The 21,817-nt window shown below is 33.8% G+C and overlaps 4 protein-coding genes across 5 annotated transcripts; 1 reads left to right on the top strand and 3 right to left on the bottom strand.

Annotated features, from left to right (window-relative positions):
• Positions 1 to 292: 292 nt before the first annotated feature.
• On the bottom strand, positions 293 to 2,989 carry LOC110414697 (uncharacterized). Its single transcript, XM_021426066.2, has 6 exons — positions 2,797 to 2,989; positions 2,644 to 2,683; positions 2,320 to 2,400; positions 1,719 to 1,905; positions 1,075 to 1,342; positions 293 to 687 (listed from the first exon to the last, which is right to left on the bottom strand). The coding sequence occupies exons 1-6, from the start codon at positions 2,851 to 2,853 to the stop codon at positions 481 to 483; spliced, it is 840 nt and encodes a 279-aa protein (XP_021281741.1). The 5' UTR covers positions 2,854 to 2,989; the 3' UTR covers positions 293 to 480.
• An 818-nt stretch (positions 2,990 to 3,807) lies between these two features.
• LOC110414696 (peroxisomal adenine nucleotide carrier 1) lies at positions 3,808 to 7,654 on the bottom strand. Its single transcript, XM_021426065.2, has 5 exons — positions 7,367 to 7,654; positions 5,580 to 5,811; positions 4,738 to 4,884; positions 4,455 to 4,612; positions 3,808 to 4,366 (listed from the first exon to the last, which is right to left on the bottom strand). The coding sequence occupies exons 1-5, from the start codon at positions 7,507 to 7,509 to the stop codon at positions 4,084 to 4,086; spliced, it is 963 nt and encodes a 320-aa protein (XP_021281740.1). The 5' UTR covers positions 7,510 to 7,654; the 3' UTR covers positions 3,808 to 4,083.
• Positions 7,655 to 11,544: 3,890 nt separating this feature from the next.
• Positions 11,545 to 17,956, top strand: LOC110415038 (mitochondrial Rho GTPase 1-like). Of its 2 annotated transcripts, XM_021426511.1 has the most exons (16): positions 11,545 to 11,733; positions 11,933 to 12,156; positions 12,301 to 12,360; positions 12,452 to 12,584; positions 13,012 to 13,161; positions 13,392 to 13,568; positions 13,801 to 14,055; positions 14,480 to 14,548; positions 14,662 to 14,717; positions 15,068 to 15,149; positions 15,546 to 15,757; positions 15,836 to 15,905; positions 16,059 to 16,171; positions 16,439 to 16,589; positions 16,991 to 17,177; positions 17,585 to 17,956. In XM_021426511.1, the coding sequence occupies exons 2-16, from the start codon at positions 11,951 to 11,953 to the stop codon at positions 17,656 to 17,658; spliced, it is 1,995 nt and encodes a 664-aa protein (XP_021282186.1). In that variant the 5' UTR covers positions 11,545 to 11,733; positions 11,933 to 11,950; the 3' UTR covers positions 17,659 to 17,956. The 2 variants fall into 2 exon arrangements, with proteins under 2 accessions (XP_021282186.1, XP_021282187.1); XM_021426512.1 differs by lacking the exon at positions 12,301 to 12,360.
• Positions 17,957 to 18,094: 138 nt separating this feature from the next.
• LOC110415040 (Cyclin family protein) lies at positions 18,095 to 19,833 on the bottom strand. The gene is made up of 2 exons (XM_021426513.2): positions 18,911 to 19,833; positions 18,095 to 18,427 (listed from the first exon to the last, which is right to left on the bottom strand). The coding sequence occupies exons 1-2, from the start codon at positions 19,300 to 19,302 to the stop codon at positions 18,151 to 18,153; spliced, it is 669 nt and encodes a 222-aa protein (XP_021282188.1). The 5' UTR covers positions 19,303 to 19,833; the 3' UTR covers positions 18,095 to 18,150.
• Positions 19,834 to 21,817: the final 1,984 nt, after the last annotated feature.

The following is a 21,817-nucleotide window of genomic DNA, read 5'->3' as shown; positions in this document are numbered from 1 at the left end:
CTGCAAATTTAAAGGTTCAGGTTTCAAAATATGGGTTAAGCCATAGCTTGGCTTCTTCTCCATTATCTGATAACTGCACTGGTATTTTCTCTGATGGCAAAATCCAAGAACTAGAAAGCTTGTTCGAACTGGGTTTTCAGGAATGAACACTTACTTGATGCAGCATTAACAGCAGGCAGTAAGGGCTTCAGTGTAATGATCATAGCTAGCTTTGGTCACTTTACCTAAGATATTTAGAAAAGAAGAGCTCTAAATCAAGTTTGAAGAGAAAATGAGGAACAAAAGCTCACAATTACACAGGAATAGTCGCTTGCATATTGGCCACCACATTACAAATGAAAGAATACACAATGTTTTCACTTGATCGAGAATAATAATTTCCACCAAGGATTGTAACGGTTAAAACCCAAAGGACCAAAAATCTCTTTCTTTTTGAGCTACGACTACTTGATTTTGCGTTATGAAAGAACAGTTTACTCTTTATACTGTAACAGTGAACAAATAGAGTTTGAGTACGACAGCCAGAGCCAGCTGCAACAGGAAGATGCTAGCAACAATCAAGAACCATCTTTCACCAGCTGATTTAATATGAGCTCTGAGATTAAGTGCCACAAAAGTCGCTGACATGAACCCTGCTACACCAGCAATTACCCATCTGAAAATTTCCAAGGGGACAACAGATAGACACTGCAACCAAGTACAAGCAACAATTTTAGCTAGAAACAAAGTCATAGCACAGATGTACCAAAAATTTATGTTGTTAAGAGTAAGAATGTTCAGATAATAAGCGTCACCATAAACATAGCTCTAAAAGTCCAAGTGATCATTTTACAGTGAAAATTTCTCTCAAGAAAATTTCAAAGCATAAGTTATTTTTACTTCAGACAGTTTTCTCAATTTTGATTAATGTTGAGATCTCTTTAAAATTTGGTGGCAAAGGAGGTGGGGCTAGGCAATCAACTTATACCTTTACAAATAAACTTCTAATAAAAGTTTATCAAAGTCCAACAACTAAAATGAGAAAAAGGCAACGAACTTTTCATAGAACAAAAGTCAAAAACCAAAGAAACTTACCAGTGCTGGAATAAAGACGAATAAGGAGTATCCATACAGGCAAAACAGCTGGACGAGGCCTGATGGTGCTGAGAAGTACTTGAGAACAACATACAAGGCAAGAGGAACCACAGTGACATAGCCATAGAACACACCAGCAGACCATGTCACCAGATTTATGTCATAATCCCATTCTTTTTTCTTGAGCTTGTGCGCTATGTAGGTCACGAAAGTCCCGATAGATGCTGCTACAAATATAAGAGTGGTGCATATCCAGAATGGTCCATACCTGCACAACATTAAAATTTTAAAAATCATGCATGGTCCGATTTGTAGCAAGGAGCAAAGTTGGGTACAGAAGAGACAAGGTGAAACATCAGATGAAACTAAAGCCTTGCACCAATATTTTCTAAAAGACAAGTGTCTTTCATGTCTAAATATTATCCAGAACCAAGAAACCAAAGCCAAACAACCATATTCTTTTCTCTTTTTATTGTGTTCTAAGCACCCATTCCTAAATAAATGTATCTAATCATGAGTAAATAGAAAAAGGAACTTTCTATCTCAAGCTAAAATAAGTTTTCATACATCTACATTCAATGATTATTCAATGCTTAGCTCATTACTCTATTTAAACATAAATGAGTCACGGGGAGAAAACTCACAAATCTGGGTTGGTTGCTGTTTTCTCTGTAAACGTTCCTCTAAATGGAAAGAGTGACTCCTTAAGTCTATCCAAAACATCTGAAGTATCGACATCAAAGTATGGCTTGTATGCACCCACTGTGAATGTACGAAACCAGCCACTTCCTTGTGGTTCATCAGAGCCACCAGCAGGCCTTGAAAATGTATCTGCCTCGATAGAAATGCCATCATTTGCCACCAACATAACAACAAATATTGTTCATGCAACAAGCTAATTAGATTTGTCATTTGAATTACAGCATAGCAGAAATTACATTTGATCTATTTACTTTTGCACAACTATTTGATCAATTTATTCCGATAGCAGCTATCTCAAATATGTCATCAACGTTATGGATCATCTTTCCTACTACAAATACTTTATAAAAACCTGATCTTTAAGTTACAAATTCATTTGCATAAAGCTAATGCAATCAATATACAAAATGCCACAGAGGTCATAAATCCTAGATATAATGCACCAGGATAAACGATTCAAAGCATAGCCACCATCATAAATCCGATTAACTCGAAACAAAAACGAAACTAAAGGAAATTCAAATGAAAAATAATGGGAAATACCATCGGCATCACGAGGAGGTTGAGCTCCACCAGATATCTTCCCCTGAGCACCTGTCGGAGGAAATGTCTGAAGACTCGAATCTACAAATGTAAATAAATAATAATAATTAATTAAAAAAATCAACCATATCCACAAATCAGCTACTTCAAAGCTTAAACAACACTCTAACACTTCATTATCCATTAAACCACACATTCACTTCATTCATTATTTCATTTCCTTTCCTTTCCTACATTCTCCAGCAGCCAAACAACAACTACTACAAAAATACAAGAAAAGAAATCCAGATTCGATAATTTGACAAACAAGAAAAGAGCAAGCACCTGCGAATTTGACGGTGACGTGGCCTGGATCGGAAACCGCCTGATAGATCGAGGATTAAAAAAACAATTAGCGAACGAGATCTGATTGAATTTAGCGCAAAAAACAAAATTAAAATCCAAAATTAAGAATAATAAACAATTAATAAAACTTACGGGTACGGATCCAGAAACTTTCTGATTATCAATGCTGGTATAACCTCCGGACATCATCTTTTCTTCTCCTTTTTTACTTCTTCTCTTCGTTCGAGCAGATCTCTCTCTCTCTCTCTCTCTCTCTCTCTCTCTCTCTGGTTGCAGTCGAGAGGTTTTATTTATTTTATTTTCTTTATTTTACCATTGTTTCTTTGTCTTGTCTTTCTTAAAAGAGCGAAAAGCTTGGATTAAGACAGGATCCAAATCATGGGCTGACGTGAACTGACCCAACTAACAAGCCCACCTGATTTGATTGGGAATTTAAGCTTGGGCTTGAGCTGAATTTCTTTTACTATTAATATTACGTAATTATCTTGAATTTTAATCTTTTTAATTAAAATATAATATCTATAATTTTATTAAAATACACTCTGAAACGTCAATTATTATATTAATAATTTATAATAAAACGGAAATATATTATATATTTGAAATTATTATTTTTCAATTGATGAGGTTTTTATGTTTTTTCTGTTTTTTAATTGTGGAGGGTTGATGAAAATAGGAATGCCCATCTACCCTACCTTGTTTACTCTCCCCAGAGAATGACTAATATTCAGCAACTGGCTAGAAAATTGACTGATAATTTAGCCACCTACTTGGAATGTAATTGATCCTAAACAGCTTGATTGTTGAAACCATAGATTAAACCTTTCACTATACTCTTGAAAATTCAGGCATTGGTAACGTTTTATCACAAAAAATAGTTTCAATCGGTGCATGGCAATGAACGAATCCTACAAAAGTTTCCCCTTCTTTATGCTTGTGCCTGTTCTGGAAGCAGCATATCGTTGCATCTAGGAAGGAATAGCTTCTAATTCTGTTATACAAAAGCTATCCCAACCATGTTCAGGACTCGATTATGGTTTCATTAGAGGGTCACAACTGCAGCATAAGCTGTAATGGAAGGCCATAAACAACCATTTCTCAGGTAGAAGCCATAATGCTTTTCCTTCTTGTAACAGAAAGACAGAGACGAAAATAATAAAATTTCATTCGAACAGAACATGCCGTTCAAGTAATATTACTGTGTCTGTTTTTGCATTGTTCCCTGCATCAGATACAAACTTATTTCAAGGTTGAAGCCACAAGAGATAGCTCTGATTGGTGTTTACCTAAAAGAGAACCTATGTTGCTGCAGCTATGCTTCAAAGAATTCGAGCCTTACCCTATAAATTACAAATGGTTTGTATTCAAATGAAGCGAGATTATTAACTCATCTCCCAATTATAACTGATATTACTCTTGTCACGCATTTTTTAATTTACCCCTTGTAAGTAATAGATACCTTCGGATAACAAGGATAAGAACCCAAGTGGTGGCTGTAATTTTCTCTTTGATCATCAGAAGCAAAGCAGAGCTTAACACTGTCTTTGTGATCTGGGCCTGTAATCCCTTGAAAAAGCCAAGAATCCCTTCCCTTCTCCATATAGCATAGATAACTCCTGACACTGTTTTACGGGATCTTGGTTGAGCTTTCTTAGTTCTATCATCATCATCGGGATCTGCAGCTTGAATCATTACCTTACACCTGCATTGAGCAGATATACAAATTACTTATATAGTCTAATATACAGAATGCTTTTGGAATGGGACAATTTGAGAGAGCAGCTACACACCTAATTGCTGGATAAGTCAAAAAAGTTGCAACACTCTTTGATGCTGCACCTAACAGGAAAGCTGTGAAGGCAGATAGAAACACTGGGGAAGAACCTTTGCCTGCTTCTTTCAGTTTTTGTTTAAGCAGTCGTTGTTTCAGCTGATCAAAAACTGTATACTGCAGTTTACAATAAATTTAGCCTTAGTTATGAGGAAGGTAACTTAAAATAAACAGTAAGATTTGGAATGAAGTTGTGAGGCAAGACAGTCTATTCTTTTAAATTACAAAGCAAGATGTAGAACCTGAATTGCAGGGTTGGAGGTCAGCAAAAGAGAGATGCCAAGGCCATCAAATGCATCACTCAAGGTGCCCTCTGTGAGGGTCTTCCAGAGCCCTTTCGATTTTCCAAAGGCACTTGTCTGCATCCTTGAGGAGGCTGTATCCAGAGGCTACAAAGTGATAAACCAAGAATTCAACATCAAACTCCAAAATTAAAATGTACATGCTCTGGAGTTATGCAAAATTACACAAGATAAAGAAAGATACTTGAAACTTTTTTTGAAAGTCAGATACTTGAAACTCTAATGGCAACAACATCAGTATCTCTTCCACTTTGGTTCAAAAAACAATAGTATTGGTAATACTCTATAATTTCATATATCTGTTACCTGTCTCCATGTAAGTGAAAATAAAGGAGTATTTGTTCAAACTGTCACTCATAATCAAGTATTAGATGGAACTGTCACTTATAATCAGAGATAAGTTGTTCCCTTTTATTGCTCAATTCACACACCAAAGACTTGCATTCTAAATTTCAATTGCATAAAAATTTCATTACTATTCCTTTTTACATTTTTCACAGAAATAGTAAAAAAGGCAGCACATTTTTACTTTCTTGGTTACTTTGTCTTTGCAGCAAACACATGGAATGCTGCCAAACAAGATTAGAAGTCATGGATGGTAATCTACCAATTGAGCACGGAATGTTGAGGATTCCATATTTTTCCAAAGCATCCCCGATAATTCAATCTCCATGTGCTCAATCAAGGAATCTGAAATAGAAATTCAATGTTTTGTCTGGAAAGATAAAAGCTTCTGTCTATTTAAAACAAAGACATGACAGACTTGCCAAATGATGTCTCACCTGAGTGACAATAGCAGTACAAGCCCCTGCTGCAGCAGCAAGAATCAAGTTTGCTTTTGTTCCAATTGATTTGGAACCACTCTTTTCTAGATACAGTCTTTTGAAGTAGCTATATCCATAGAAGTAGACAAATTGTGCAATGAACGACTGCAGGTTTTTGGTGCCTAGACCCTGGTATAAGGAAAGAAATTTGCCGGTAGATATCGCTTCCCATAATACATCTGAGAGGTTCCTATATAAGATAAGAAATTGAGATCAGAAAATGACAAGCTCAATCCAAGAATTTCCTGCATTAGCCAACAGGCATCTAGCAGTAAGGCACACATGTACAAGAAACATCAATGATATCAAATACCACTGCAACAATCACAAGGAATAAACAGTTTGATTTTTCAACCATATGATGAAGAAGGGAAATATGAATGGAAATGGAGAAGGGAAGAAAATTCAGTATTTGCATTGCTCGATAGGGCTTTAAACAATCTGAGCCAAAATGAGCTTAGCTATGTTTAGGCTTAGCTCATTTACATATAAGGTTCTTTTGGCTCGATTTGTGTTTGGTAAGGATTTTTAAATTGATCTTTGAGCTCAGTTCGATTATGTTTGACTAAGTTTGAGATTGAATTTGGTTCAATTCATTAGCTTAAACAAGCTGGTTCATGAATATTAAACAAGTTTATTCATGAAAAATTAATGAACATATTCATAAATTACTGAGGAATCTGTTTGTAAACAATAAATAAACCAACAATCAAACTATTTTAAACAAATAAACTTGAAAGAAAATGTAAACAATAATATAAGAAAAGAGTTATTAAGAAAATATAATTATATTTTAATTTTATTCTAATCAAACAATAAACAAGGTTGCTTTTAAATAAGCTCTCAAGCGATTTATATACCATTTCATAAATGGATAATAAATGTACTTGTTCATGAATAGAAACGAACTAAACACTCATATCATATGTTCAAGCCCGAGCATGTTCATGAGCTGTTTGGTGAACTTATTGGTTCAGTTACAACCCTATTGCTCGAGTTAGAAAAACATAATCTGGTAAAGTAAAAAGCTGCTGAAAAATCATAGTGACTTGTAGCAGTAGACAATCCTCTCAAAAGAATCTCAGATGATTTAGTACGGATGTACTAAAGGGAATTATGGTAATTTGTCACTCACCATACTAATATGGTAAGTTTATTCCTCTACCACTCTCTTCCCTTCGTCACCAATCTAATAAGGTAAGTTTAGGCTGAAGAGTTAGGCCAGAATCAACTCCAACCTTTCAGGTCATCATCTGAGACCCACCACGCCAATATTACACATCAATCACTTACAAAAATGTAAGACAAGTATATGACCAGAAAAAAACAGTAAGGTTACAATGAAATTATCATCACATGATCCAATTCCATTAATATATCTCATTATGCTAGGACTATATTCATTTCAATTAGTAAGTAAATCACATCCATATTATCAACAGCAAGTTTTCACTTGTCAAATTCCTCAAAGCTTGTTCTCTTCCATTGGTAACTCACACAAAAACACAACACAAAAAAAATACATTTTTTAAATTAAAAAGGATAACCTTTAGCCTCACCTACCAATCAAAAACATTGCAAATGAAAGAAGTAAAGGCATAGAAACGAAGAGATCAATTCGACATAAATTGAACCAGACAAACAGAGAAACCAAATTTAGAATTTCCCGGATCATGATCACAACAAAACAAAATAAACCCAAACTTAAAAACATTAAAAAAGCACTAAAATAAGAAATGGGTAACCTGTATTTTTGTTGTCCATGGGCTTGAACCTCGGCTTGGTACTTGGTTTTGCAGGTATCAAGAGGGTACAAAATCGTGGTGCTCAACAGTGACCCTAGAGCACCCGAAGCTGCCTCTGATAAAGACTCTAAATCAACACCCATCTTTTAAAAACAAAATCCTTCTTTATTTTTCTCTATGTTTCTCTGTCTCGGGCTTGGGAATTGAAAGCTGAATCTAATGAAATCGTTCGAGCTGGTTTTTATACGTAGGAAACAGAAAGAAATGGAAGGTAGCTGGAAAAAGAAAACGCAAGGATGATGGAGACTGGTGGCGTCTCTCATTGGGATTTGAAAAAACGTGGGATTTGCCGTCCATTTTAACGCTGCTTAACGTCGCTTGTTTGGCTTTTGTCGGATCACGGGATTGGTAAGTTCATAGAAAGTCACCCGAGTCAACTACTACTTGCACGTGAAAGTAACGGCGTGTTTCTTTTACTTTCTTTTCCCATTTTTTTTAATTTTTTCTTATTTCCTAATTACATTTCCAATTAAAACAATAATTCATTCTCTGTATTTTAATTAAACCGATTAAAACAATAATTAATGACAGGAATATTCAATTGTTAAATTTATTTATATGATTTATTTTGATCACCTGAACTATTTTTTTATAGACCAACTACTTTGTTTCAAATAATTAATTTGACTTTTTTTCCATTTATAATTGCATTTATAATTACCAAAAATTGATAACAAAATTGAGAATTTTAGATCCTCAAAATATATAATCAGTTTACAAAAAAAAATCCTCTGTGTTATATCACATCATTAAGATTATGCTATGTTATTTAATTCAATGGTTGTAAATCAATACCGTTAACAATTGTTTTTAACTCGATATTTAATAAAAGTATAAAGATTAAATATGTTGAAATTGTAATAATAGAACTAAATCTTTAAAATTGGTTGGAGTAATAATTAAATTTTGGCATAATATTTAAAAAAAATCTAAATTACTTAATAAAATTTAAATAAGTCTTTATACTATTTTGTTCAATCAAGTATTTATATTTTTATTTTAAATCAAACAAGCTCTTATATTTTTATTTACAATTAAATAAACCTTTATGACTAATGGTTAATTTAATTAAACTATTATTTATCATTTTATACCATATAGAGCTAATTTGATATGCTCATATGTTATAGTTGATAATGATGTGTTATGCCGATATCATAATTGATGATAACATGATATACTAATTTGATATGATAACATGATTATGTAGTATTTTTTACCATCTACATTAACATCAATATCAATATCATGTTAGTGTCATATAAATATAAAATAATAAATAATATTTTGATTAATGAAAATTAAGTAATATTAGTTATAAAGGTTTATTTAACAAAAAAAAGTACAGCGATTTGATTAGACGTAATAAAAGAATAAGAATTTACTTGAATTTTCTTGAGCACTATGCCTTAAATTTTTGTAATTTGAGACTCTTTAACAAAATTTATTTGGATTAAAGAGGAGAAATATATGGATAATAACCTTTTTAAAAAAATAAAATCGATGTTAGATCATTTACTCCAACTTCAAAATTAAGGTATAAATGCATAATTTTTATATTCATTTTATGATTGTTTTTAAATAATGTTAACCAGTGATGAAGTCAAAATTTCACGTTGAAAACAACAAAAATTAAAAATTCAATATTTGTAGGAATAAAATTATAAAATATTAATAAAATAAGAGTAAAACTATAATTTTATTTAAAGGAAAAAGTTATTAAATTTTAAATTTTTGAAGGGGCAAAGGCTCCTTCTAGGCCCCTTCCCCTCCGTTCGCCTATGATGGTAGTGATATGGTTCTATTGTCAAATTCATGATCATTTATTATTGATATGAATAAATTAATTAAAAATTATTTCCATAAAAGAATAGGTAAATTAAATCACAAGAACTTGTCTAGACAATAATAATAATAATAATAAATTTAACTTTTAAATTTAATAAAAATTAAAAACTTTATTAATATAATAAAACAATAAAAAAGAAGAAAACAACATTGAAAGGAAGAGAGAATGAACTAGGAGAAATAGAAATTTATTATCGAAAACCTAAAAAAAAAGAAATTCAATTTATTAAATTTGAGATTATGAAAGTTGGGGGAAAAAAAGGAAAAAGAATATTTAAATAAAAAAAGCTATAAGGAGCCAGAATTGAACAAATTAATGGGGAAGTAGTTGTCAAACTTTTCAAATTGTTCAAATTGGACCCTCTTTTATCTTCAAATCCAAACTTGTGTGCTCAAGGAAACCAGTGGGCTACAAATGGAAGTTTCCTTGAAAACCAGAACATAAAATAGTATGAAAGGGCCTCAACACCCATCTATTTGCCATCTAGCATTTCATTACCAGGACCTTGTAAATTCACACTTTATAATACGAAGGTCTTTTTCTTTTCTATAATATCTCAAAATACAAAATATATAATATTAGAAAAAAATTAAATTCTTTAAAAAATATAAATAAACTCTTATTTTTTACTAAGTTCGATGAAGTTTTTATATATTTAGCTTGGATTAAATAAATCCTTATAACTAACGATTGATTAATTATTGTTAGTCAAAATATTGCTTGTCATTTTAAATTTACTTGAATTTTTTTAAATAGTTCAACAGTATTTTAAGTATTATGCTAAAAATATTTTTCTTAACAATAAAAAATAGAAATAAAGTTTAAATTTAATAAAATATCATATCTGACATCAAATATAACTGTGATGAATGATGAGATTTACATATCGATTAAAGTCAATCATAATTAACAATCGACCCATTATTCATAATTACATCTTATATGGAATGAAATATTATATTTAATAACAAATTACTTGTTATTTTATATCCACGTAATATTTATATGATAAATAAAAATATTATATGGCCATATCATTATACTATATCTATATATCATATTATCATCCATCATGATATGTCAACATGCTATGTTGTGGCCCATAACATAACTTAATAAATGGTATTATAACTAATAATAGTTAATCAATTATTAGTCATAAAAACTTATTTGATTTAAAATAAAAATATAAAACTTGATTAAATAGAATAAAATAATAAAAACTTAAATTTTTTTAAATAGTTTAGAGATGTTTTAAGTATTATGCTAAAAATGATTTTCTTAACATAAAAAATAGAAATAAAGTTTAAATTTAATAAAATACCATATTCAACATTAGATATAAATATGATGAGATTTACATAACGCTTAAAGTCAATCATAATTAATAACCGACCCGTTATTCATAATTACATCTTATATGGAATGAAATATTACATTTAATAATATTTTGACTGAATATTTGAAATTTTTTAAAAACATAAACCCTTTATTTGATGGTAAAAAGAAAAAGAAAAAGGTAGAAAGGAGATTATCAATATATGTTAAAATTTTACATTATTTTAGTATAATAAAGTTTATGCAACAAATATTGATGAGAAGAGAAGAATATGAGCATCATGGGTTAAGATATCATTCCTTTTTAAAAGTCTAAATGATGCAAAAGTAAACAATTTTGATAGTAAGTCAAAGCATTACAATTTATATGTATTTTATTGTCTTAATTAATTGTATATCTTTACATGTGTTTTAAGTGTATAACCTAATAATTATGAGTGTTAGGAGAAAAGAAATGTTATATTATATATGGATGGACGGTTAAGGTTAAAATCTCGAGATTAATTTATTTTAATTAAAATATTTTTAAAATAATAATTTCATGATATTCTTTCTATAAAAAAAGAAATTCATGATATTCTAAGATATATTATTTGATACATTTTTAGAGAAAGGCAAGAAAATGTGCTTCCAAAGGTCAACGAAAATCTAATACATTGGATCAAGTTTTGTTCTTTCCTATATTGGTTTCATTTTTCTTTTTATTTTTTATTTTCTCAAAACTTATTAAAAAGTAAAAAGTAAAAAAAAAAACAAAATCACAATGAAAATGGAAAATTGAATTTTGTTTAATTCTGTTATGAATGAAATCTTGACCGTCCATAGCCACATTAGAATCAACGGCTGCGATCGTCCAAACAGAAAAACGGCGCTCTGCGTTCCGAACAAAGACAAATTAAAATTAAATAATTTTTTAAAAAAAGAAATTTACCAACACCTTCTTTTTGGGTTTTTGAGTCCGGGATACTTCTGCGCTAACTTTCCCAAAAGGAGCGCTTCCACCGAATCGACCGCCTCCACCGTCTCGACCTCCACCTCCGCCCCTTCCTAGGGTTTTCGGGGGCCTCTCATCAGCAACCAGAACAAGAATCCTTTCTCTGTTATCCACCTTAATCTTCAGGTTTATTACCTTCCAGGCCTCTGCTTGAACTCTTCCTTCCATTTCTTGTTTCTCAAATCCATAATTTATCCGTCCACCTCACCAGTTATTCCACGTTTTGACACTGCGTGTTTAGCCATTTCCACCTCACTTTCTTAAGTCTCTGATTAACTATGGTTTATTTAATTGTTTATTTATTTATTTACTCTTTTTATGGTAGCTTTTTAAAAACTTTTTGATGGCGAAATCTTCGAATCCGGAGGGGAAGACCGGGGTCCGAATCGTGGTGGCCGGAGACCGAGGCACTGGAAAGTCGAGCTTGATTGTGACCGCCGCCGCCGACACTTTCGCGGCGAATGTTCCCCGGTTGTTACCGCCTACTCGGTTGCCAGAAGATTTTTACCCCGACCGTGTACCAATCACCATCATCGACACCTCGTCCAAGTATATTTTTATTCATTACTCTCTTTATTAATTCTTTTTTTTCTGGTAAATATTTGAAGCAATTTCTAGTGTTATTTTGAGCTGTCGATTTTAACTATTTAAAAATGAAATTATAGTGATAGGATTCTAAATTTCGTGTAATAGTTTTAGCTGCAACTTAGCTAACACTAAGTTTAACGCAATAAAGAAGCAGAATGTGATCAGGTAATTTCTCGTTTGTTTTGATTCTTGGCGTGTTTTTGGTTTAAGTTTTGAATATTTTTATTTATTTATTTATTTTTAATGGGTTTATTAGTCCGGAGGATAGAGGTAAACTAGCAGAAGAGCTGAAGCGAGCAGATGCGGTTGTGCTTACTTATGCATGTGATCAGCCTGAAACTCTTAACAGATTGAGTACTTTCTGGCTTCCAGAACTTCGCCAATTAGAGGTTGCCATCTTAATTTGTATTGTTCTCATGTATTTATGCTTATTGTTTTGATAGAAAGCATGCTGAGGGGCAGTTATCTTGTTCAGCAGTTTTTAACTATGTTCTTCCAACTCTTAATTCTACTTCATGTGCCTTTGTTGGACAAGTATCAAACACTACAAGGTTGATGTCGGTATGAGGACAATAACTTTTTTATTTTTTCGGTATGAATATAAGGAAATACTCCCAAGATATCACATCTGATGTTGTTACAATAACTTTGGAAAAATTTGTTAATTGCTTTCGGCAGCTAATTGGCTCACTCAAGATTTCACCATTCTTGAATGTAGAGCGTTATTTTGCTTAGTTCACCTTTTAGATCATTTGGAGTAATTTTGTCTTCATGAATCTGCTTTTGCAGAAACTGAGCTAAATTTTTGTTGAGCAGGTGAAAGTGCCTGTCATAGTAGTTGGCTGTAGGCTGGATTTAAGAGATGAGCTGCAGCAAGTGAGCTTGGAGCAGGTGATGTCACCGATAATGCAACAGTTTCGGGAGATTGAAACTTGTATTGAGTGTTCAGCATATAAACACATTCAGGTATGTCTCTGAGCCCTTGTTTTGTTTCTTTTTGAGGTTACAATGAGATACCAATGCTATAACCATGCTGATGAAATGTAGATTGGTTTTAGCACCAGTTCCTGTGTTTGGATCTTATTTGCACAAATGTGACAATTGGCATCATTTTAGTTAGTGTGACACTAATTGATATTTGTAGAACACATTGATACTATCAGGGATTAAACTTTTAAAGTATCTCCCTTTTGTAGATCCCTGAGGTTTTCTACTATGCACAAAAGGCAGTGCTTCATCCAACTGGCCCACTTTTTGATCAGGAATCACAAACTCTGAAGCCACGGTGTGTGAGAGCCTTGAAGCGAATTTTTATTCTCTGCGATCATGACAGGGATGGTGCTCTTAGCGATGCGGAGTTAAATGATTTTCAGGTTCCACATTTGTTCTTTGATTTATTTATTGCCTTTTACTTTTGAGTTTGTTGGGGTGAGGTGGGGAGATGGGTTGAATATGCAGTTGTCTCATAAATAATGATTGTCCTATTCACTGCTTGATGTGTTGAATGTTGATCTTTTGATACATGAAACAGACAATTTGTCAATGTTAACTCAAGATATGTTGTGCTTGAGCATTTTGAAGAATCTAATAATTTGTTGTATGCAGGTCAAATGTTTCAATGCTCCATTACAACCTTCAGAAATAGTTGGTGTTAAACGAGTTGTGCAAGATAAGTTGGTTGAAGGAGTTAATGAACGCGGTCTTACATTGACTGGTTTTCTATTTCTTCATGCACTATTCATAGAAAAAGGACGCCTTGAGACGACATGGACTGTCCTGAGGAAATTTGGATATAATAACGATATCAAACTTTCAGACGATCTAATTCCTCATTCATCATTTAAACGAGCTCCTGATCAGGTAATTCTTCATTGAAATAGACATTTTCCATTTTATGAAAACACTGAAATAAGCATTTATGGCCTTTGATTTTCATTTTAACTCAGCAGTGTCTGATACATCATTGTTTGCTTATAAATTGTACATATGAGTATTAGTAAGAATACTGGTAATAATTTCATCTGCTATAGACTGAATTTTTTTATATGCCTCCGGATTCACAGATGGCTGTTCTTATTGATTCTAAATTAGATTGCCATTGGAATGCCTAGCTGTGGTTTAAAGATGAGCAGTGCCTAAAGCAGCTGATATTAGACGAATTATGCTTCATTCTGTTTTAAATTGGCATAAGATACTAAAATTTTCATCTTATTATGCTCTACTGTTGCATTATTTAAACTTTTTTGTTATGACTCTTTGCTATGATCTGTTGTCATTTGTGTAGAGTGTGGAGCTGACAAATGAAGCTATTGAATTCCTGAAGGGAATCTATGAATTGTTTGACAGTGACTTAGTATGTCTCAGTCTTTACCTCATTTATTTTAATTGCCCTTGCTATTATCCGGTTTACAAATATTTACTAACTTCTTGTTGAAGTTCTAACAATTGGAATATTGTTCTTTTCAGGACGATAACCTTCGGCCTATTGAAGTTGAGGATGTTTTTTCAACTGCTCCAGAAAGGTATTATGGTTCCCAATTTGAAATATATTAGTTTAATTTCTTTCGCTAAATTGGCCAGGATGTCTTTTCTTTCTCAAACTTTTTTCCTTTTTTCTTTTGTCTGAGAGAGGGAGGGGAGCATAACAATTCATCTTTCCACAAGAGCAGGATCCTGTAAATAACAGGCTGCTGTTGACTAAATCACTACTAAAAAATCTACATTTACAGAGGATGAGGAATTTTATTTTCAAAAACTGTTATAACAAGCTGCATGTAACTAAGAATTTTCATTTATAGATGATTTTATTATTATAAGTTGCCACTGGGACGTTGTTATGGATAATGCTTGACATGTTTCTGTTTAACTTCAGTCCTTGGAATGATGCTCCATATAAGGATGCTGCAGAAAAAACTGCACTGGGAGGGCTATCACTTGATGCATTTTTGTCAGAGGTATTCATGGTTTTTGCTCTCTCTTGAGAATGGGAATATTGTACTTTATTCAATCTCATTGGAATTAGCTCATTTCTTGGATAAGCAAAGTCACAGAAAACTTTTACACATATCAGGCTTACTAAAACCTTACTGTGTTTATATTCCACTTGCTCTTGTTTGGAGCTTTGCAGTTCAACCATAATGGATTATGGAAATAATGAATGGCACCTTTGTAATCATTCGTGGCTGCTTATGGAAATGTAGTACTTCCCTTTCTTTTGCAGGCGATGGGGCTATTTGGTTGGTCATTACCGCATAGTTTTGCTCTTATAGATCAGTCTGTGGCCCTTCAAACGAAAAAAAAAAAGGGATCAGTCTGTGCTGATAATTTATGAGATATGTTGTGTACTGCAGTGGGCTCTTATGACACTTCTAGACCCAGCTCGTAGTGTGGAGAATTTGATATACATTGGATATCCTGGTGATGCTTCCTCTGCCATCCGTGTGACTAGGAGAAGGCGTTTAGATCGGAAGAAGCAACAATCAGAAAGAAATGTTTTCCAGTGCTTTCTTTTTGGTCCAACAAATGCTGGGAAATCTGCATTAATGAATTCTTTTCTTGGCAGGTCTATCAATCGAAATTCTGTTCTTGATACCTAATCTTTTTACCCCCCATTTTTTTAACTTTGTTTACTATAATATAGGCCCTATTCTGATTCATATTCTCCAACTACTGATGAGCGATATGCTGTGAATGTTGTGGAACTACCTGGGGTAAGTGGCATTACTTGTGCACCATTTGTTGTGATTGCTATATTGAAAGCAATCCCCCACCTCAAAACATAGGGATGTACTTTTGTCATTTCAGGGGATCTGTTGATATTCTAGCTCTGGGGCTTAGTGTATGTTTTTTTGTTTCGTTTGTAGGGAATAAAGAAAACTCTGGTCTTGCGAGAAATCCCTGAAGATGGAGTCAGAAAACTCCTGTCTACTAAAGATTCATTGGCTGCCTGTGACATAGCAGTATTTGTCCATGACAGGTAAATCGAGGTCGTGATTATTTTAAAGTAGGATTTTAAATTTGGAGGTATCTGTTATTATTAGTGAAATATTTTCAGATATGTGATCATGCTTGTGCAAAAGGGTTTTTCATGTGCTTCTAATGCACTGTCTTCTGTGGCGACTATAGATAATTATATCTTTGTGTGTTCAAGGCTTGGATTTTGTAAACGTACATTGAGATGCGTATGCACATGTTAATGGTTTCTTTTGCTAAGCCTTATGTTATGGTTGTTTTACATTTGCAGTTCTGATGAGTCTTCATGGAAGAGAGCAACTGAATTACTTGTGGATGTCGCTGGTCATGGTGAAGACACCGGTTATGAGGTGCCTTGCCTGATTGTTGCTGCTAAAGATGATCTGGATTCATTTCCAATGGCAATACAGGATTCCACCAGGGTATTGTGCTTTAGTTGTTTTTTTAATAATTTAATTTCTTGCATAGTTTTACACGTCACCATCGCATTATTTAATTGCATAGCATCTCAATATATTTTGTATGCAAGTTGAGTAAAGGCCTTTATTAAAAATATTCTCTGAGTTCTCTCATCATGCTGGTGAGACTCGGAGATATTCTTTCACCTAGGGAATTTTCGAGGCATAGTAAAGTAAATATGCAGGGTGTCTTAGAGGAGTCATAAAATGAAAATTTTTTGCTTCAAGTGCTTGAAGAGGTGCAATGTATTTTCATTTGACTTTGGTCTCTTTGTGATAGGATAATTGTTGAACAAGTCCTTCTAAATTTTCATCTTGAAGAAACTGAGTGAAAGTGTAATGTGTTGCAAATTTTGCTTTTGCAGGTTAGTCAGGATATGGGGATTGATGCACCTATACCTATCAGCTCAAAATTGGGTGATTTCAATAACATATTCCGAACGATTGTAAATGCAGCTGAGCATCCTCATTTGAGCATTCCTGAAACCGAGGCTGGGAGAAGCCGGAAGCAATACCATCGGCTCATAAACCGTTCTCTCATGTTTGTTTCAGGTATGCTGATCTTCTGGCATCTGACGACTGTTTTATTCTTGATGCACTTGAAGCTTGTGGTTCTTGAAAATTTTGTTTACCATGGTTAGATTTTGTGATGACTTTCTTTTCCTTTGTCGACTTGCATACAATGTGTGCACATTAATTCTTGACAAGATTTAGCTATGATTCTGTTTAAGCCTGTAGAGGATATTCAAACACTTTGGCTAACTGTTCCCTTTAAGGGATGCTGTGCTTTTCTTGGAGGATTAATCTGAGATGGTACTCCTTGTATTGCTTCAAAGTAGCTTTGACTTGGATTGCGCTGCTCTTTCTTTTTCCTGAGTCACCATGTTTTCATTAGTTTAATTGACGTTCACTATTCTGAGTTGTTAATCATTTTCAATGCTGTGTTTCACTTTTTGCAGTTGGAGCTGCTGTAGCTATCGTCGGATTGGCAGCTTACCGCGTATATGCTGCAAGGAAGAGTGCCTCCAGTTAAGGGATGACGATTCTCCCACCTGCAAGACACTAATGTGGTTTATGCCATCTTCTTCTAGACACAGTTGACTGTTCCATGCTTTATCAAATTGCAGCTGCCCACTTTTCTGGGTTATATTGAAAATCTTCATCTGTAGAAAAAACTGCAAAATTCTGTTTGTCATTTTAGGGGTGGAAGAGTTTGATCTGTAGAATAGTAAGAGAAAGCAAAAATACGATTGAACAAGTTATTGTGCAAGGGTTGTGCGATAAGAAAAAAATTTTGCTGCAGAATTTTAACCATTTTGTTGCTATGCTCATTGCTTTTCTGTCAAACAACTTTATGTTGTTGTACATGTTGAACTACAATCGAATACTGGCACAGGTGTGGCATTTCCAGTTCCCCCTCCTCTATGTTTGGATCTTCTTCTTCTTTTTCCTTTTTTAGGAATTTTCAGGATTCGATCGAACAATGCTGAAGGAGAGGGGTTCAAATTGTTGGGTCTTCGACCTCCTAGGTAGAACAGGCTCTGCCTCGGTGACCTCGAAGTTTAGGTCCTCGCTTGGTTTCATCTTTCTTTGGCCGAGCTCCGAGCAAATGGCCTTGAATTTGCTGATTAGGTTGGTAAGCTGCAGCGCCTTCTCTTTCTATCTTCAAACAATACTTGTTGAAGACCTCGGTCGTGACATGGAGTCTGAAATCCAAACTGAATAAGAACCTCATCTCCAACTCGTTCATTTCCTCTGTGCTAACTCCTCCCACTTTGGCGTAATACGCATTGTTGTAACAACTGCAGATAGCCTGAATCATTGTTATGAAAGTGGCGATGGAAACAAACAACATTTGCAACACAACAGACTAATCTTCTTGACATTCTCTATAAAACATACGAAGACAGGACCCTTTTTTTACATGACACAGTTTGTGATGTTTTTTTTTTTTTAATTAACATCACGTGTATATAGTTTGTGTTCTCATAAAAAGTTATATCGTTAAATGTTAACTTTATCGATAAAATTATATAAATATTTTTAATAATGAACAAATTAATTAATTTTTAAATTAAAAGAATTTTGATAATTTTATTGAATTAAATTAATAATGTAACTCTTATGAGAACAAAATTTATTTATATCATTATCGTGAAAAAAAGTTGAAATCACAAAAAATATAGATGAAATTTATAATATATTAAAAAAACATCTTATTTTCTAGTCTCATGACGTGAGGTTGGAAATATGAAAAATAGTCATAAAAATTAAAACATGCTTACTGGTCATCAATAAATTTTGCAGCCACCATGAAACTTGTAATCAGGAGACGATGCACGTTGAGGGAAGTAAGATGAGCATCCATTCTTTCCAGGAACCTGTCGACATATACAAGTGCAACAACAAAGCAAGAATTGCTGCATTTGGAGTACTTGAAGATGCGTTCCACATATTGTCTAATGCTCAGGGCAGGTGCTTTTGTACCATGGAATATGGTAACAACATCCATCCTCCTTGATCCGCCTACCAGCTTTTCATTCCTCTGGATGGACCTTTCCAGGATAGAAGACAGAAGGGATAAAACTCTGGGAGCTCCTGGAACCCAGTTACCAGATTTATCTATTCCTAAACAAGCATAAGGATCAGACTTCACAGCCTTGCCTTTGATCATCATTGTTCCTATGCTTAACCAAAGCTGCAAATCATCACAAACAGAAACAAACTCATGTTATAAGCTCATGGTTTCATCTTCTCAGCTTTGTTTTCTGTTGAAATCTTTGTTTGCGCAGTGAATGTAAAGTAGCTTTGTCAGGTTTTTGTTCTTTTCTTTGAGTGGAAGTCACAAAGGAAAGTAGAATTAAAGAACTTCATTCCTGGTGGGCCAGCTTTGAATCATCCTTTTCCTGAGAGACTAGAGGCACCCGGGAACAGTATATTTGCAGCAGAAACAAGAAAAAAGAGAGACACATAAGGTGATTCAGGGAAAGAGCTCGCTGGGTGATTCAGGGAATAAACACAATCCTGAAACAAAAGTTTCCCACCTTCCATCACATCTCAGGAACCTGTAGAACAGTTGGAGAAGCAGTAGCAGAAGCAGGATAGAATGTTTCCAAATCTGATAAATTCAATGAATTCTGTGTCAATTTGCTCTAACAGGAAATTCCTTCTCCTGCAGGTAGAACAAGAACATAAGCTAGCAAACTAGATAACCCACTTTCTAGTGAGATTCCACCAAGTAAGGTGACAAAAGGAAATTTCTTCTTTTTGAACATAATTGTTGAAGCATTTGCTCCAATTGATATAATCATGATATTCCAAATTTGTGGAGAATTACTTAAGAATAATCCTCTTTGTAGTTATGGTCCAAACCAAATTGAAGGAATCTTGGTTCATTGTAGACCTAAAAGGATATAGAAAGTGATTTTCCTTGTAATCTTATATTATTAATTAAAACCCTTTTTTTTTCTAATCCTCAAAAATGTTGGAACCTTTCGTCGTGGCCATATTCTTTTCTTTTCACACCATTTGTGCTCTAGTAGGAATGATGTAAGATCCCAAATTTCTCAGTTGGTCTTTGAGGTAAGAAAATGGCTTTGGGTATAGGCTTATAGTCTTTAATTTGGGATCAAATTACTTGATAAGGAGTAATTTATATCCTTTTAATCTCCATTTTTGTGGTAATAATGATGCAATGGTATTGAAATAATTTATCAAAACTCAGATTGGTAGCCATACTGGACCTTATTTTTTTTTCCCTTTTCTTCTCAAATTAAGATTTAATTCATTAACACACTACATTAATAGTTAAATTATGTTTTTCCGTTTCATTCATAATTATTATTTTTTTGATAGGGTGTTGGATCATGAAAATTCCTTACCTCGAGCCCTCAACCAAGGTAAATGTAACTTCTGACTCTGTCGATCAGATTATCGGTGGTTTGTTCACCATATGATGATGTGCCTACTACTACATATGTGGAGCTCCGATTTCTATTCAAGCTATTCAGATTATCGGTAGTTCGTTCACCGCATTAAAATTTGACACCTACTAATCCATTAGATCCTCTGTTTCACAATGCCTTAACTGATGGGGTACTTGTATTCACAGAAACAAAAGAGAAGATTGCTGCCAATTTGGCGAACTTTGCTTATGGTCCATATAATTATTCATTCTTGCGCCAGGTTCAAAACCCAATTTTTTATGAAATAATTTGTCCTAAAATTTGAGTAATGTCTCTCATATACTTTTCTGTCACACTAACATCTTACTTTCTTGTGAAAAGCTTGTGGAATTTGGATTCGGAAATATCAGCAATTCTTGTGTAGGTAAGTCTGGGCCTTCAATTCTTAAATTATGGTTTTCTATCTTGTTATTGATGATAGCCTTTGCATCATGAGTACATTTTTTTTTCCTTTGCAGATCCAGCAAATGCTGCTATTATCACTCAGTGTGATGGAATCCCTCTTGCCATTCAGTGTTTATCAAGCCCAGTCAGAAATACAGTGAGAGGAAAAACTTCTGTTCTTGGTTATCTCTTTTTCCCCCCTAGTTGTTTTAAGTTCCTAGAGATAGAACTTGAGACAGTGCATTGTACTAAATTCATCATAAACTCCCTCTCTTTCTCTCCCTCCCTCTCAAAGTTTGTATGTTGGACAGAACTTGGGAGTTTAGCTTATGGTGCATAGCTAACTAGCATCTAGTTTTTACTTACTGGAATTGGTTTAGCTCAGGAAAAAAAATATAGTATTAGGGAACTTCATGGGGCCTACTTATATTAGGGAACTACATCTATTATACCTGCTGTGAATTAATGCAAGAATTTGATGTACTAAAGCAGCTGGTGTTTAACTATGCTATATGTATACACATCTGAGAAACCTAATAATTGATTGTCAGGTGCATTAGGCCCTGGGGGCACTTTATTATCTTTGTAACAAGTCTAACAGGGTGGAGATTCTAAAGCCTGAAATTGTTGATGTCATTGAGAGGTATGCCACAGCTCAAACTGTAAATGTAAGCTTCACTAATCTGGCCAAAGCATTTCTGGACAAGCATGTCTCTAAGGACAAGTAAGGTATGAATCCCACTTTTCAGGAATGATGTTTAACAGTGTTATTGATTTCATCCTGAACAGAGTCTATTGACAATCTGATTTTGAAGTGCACGGCAACTAGAGCTTTCTGGTCTG

The sequence above is a fragment of the Theobroma umbraticum genome, unplaced genomic scaffold (genome assembly GCF_002168275.2).
Source record: "Theobroma umbraticum cultivar Fairchild unplaced genomic scaffold, ASM216827v3 scaffold_147.0, whole genome shotgun sequence".
Taxonomy (NCBI): Eukaryota; Viridiplantae; Streptophyta; class Magnoliopsida; order Malvales; family Malvaceae; genus Theobroma; species Theobroma umbraticum.
This window is presented reverse-complemented; position numbering and strand designations above follow the sequence as displayed.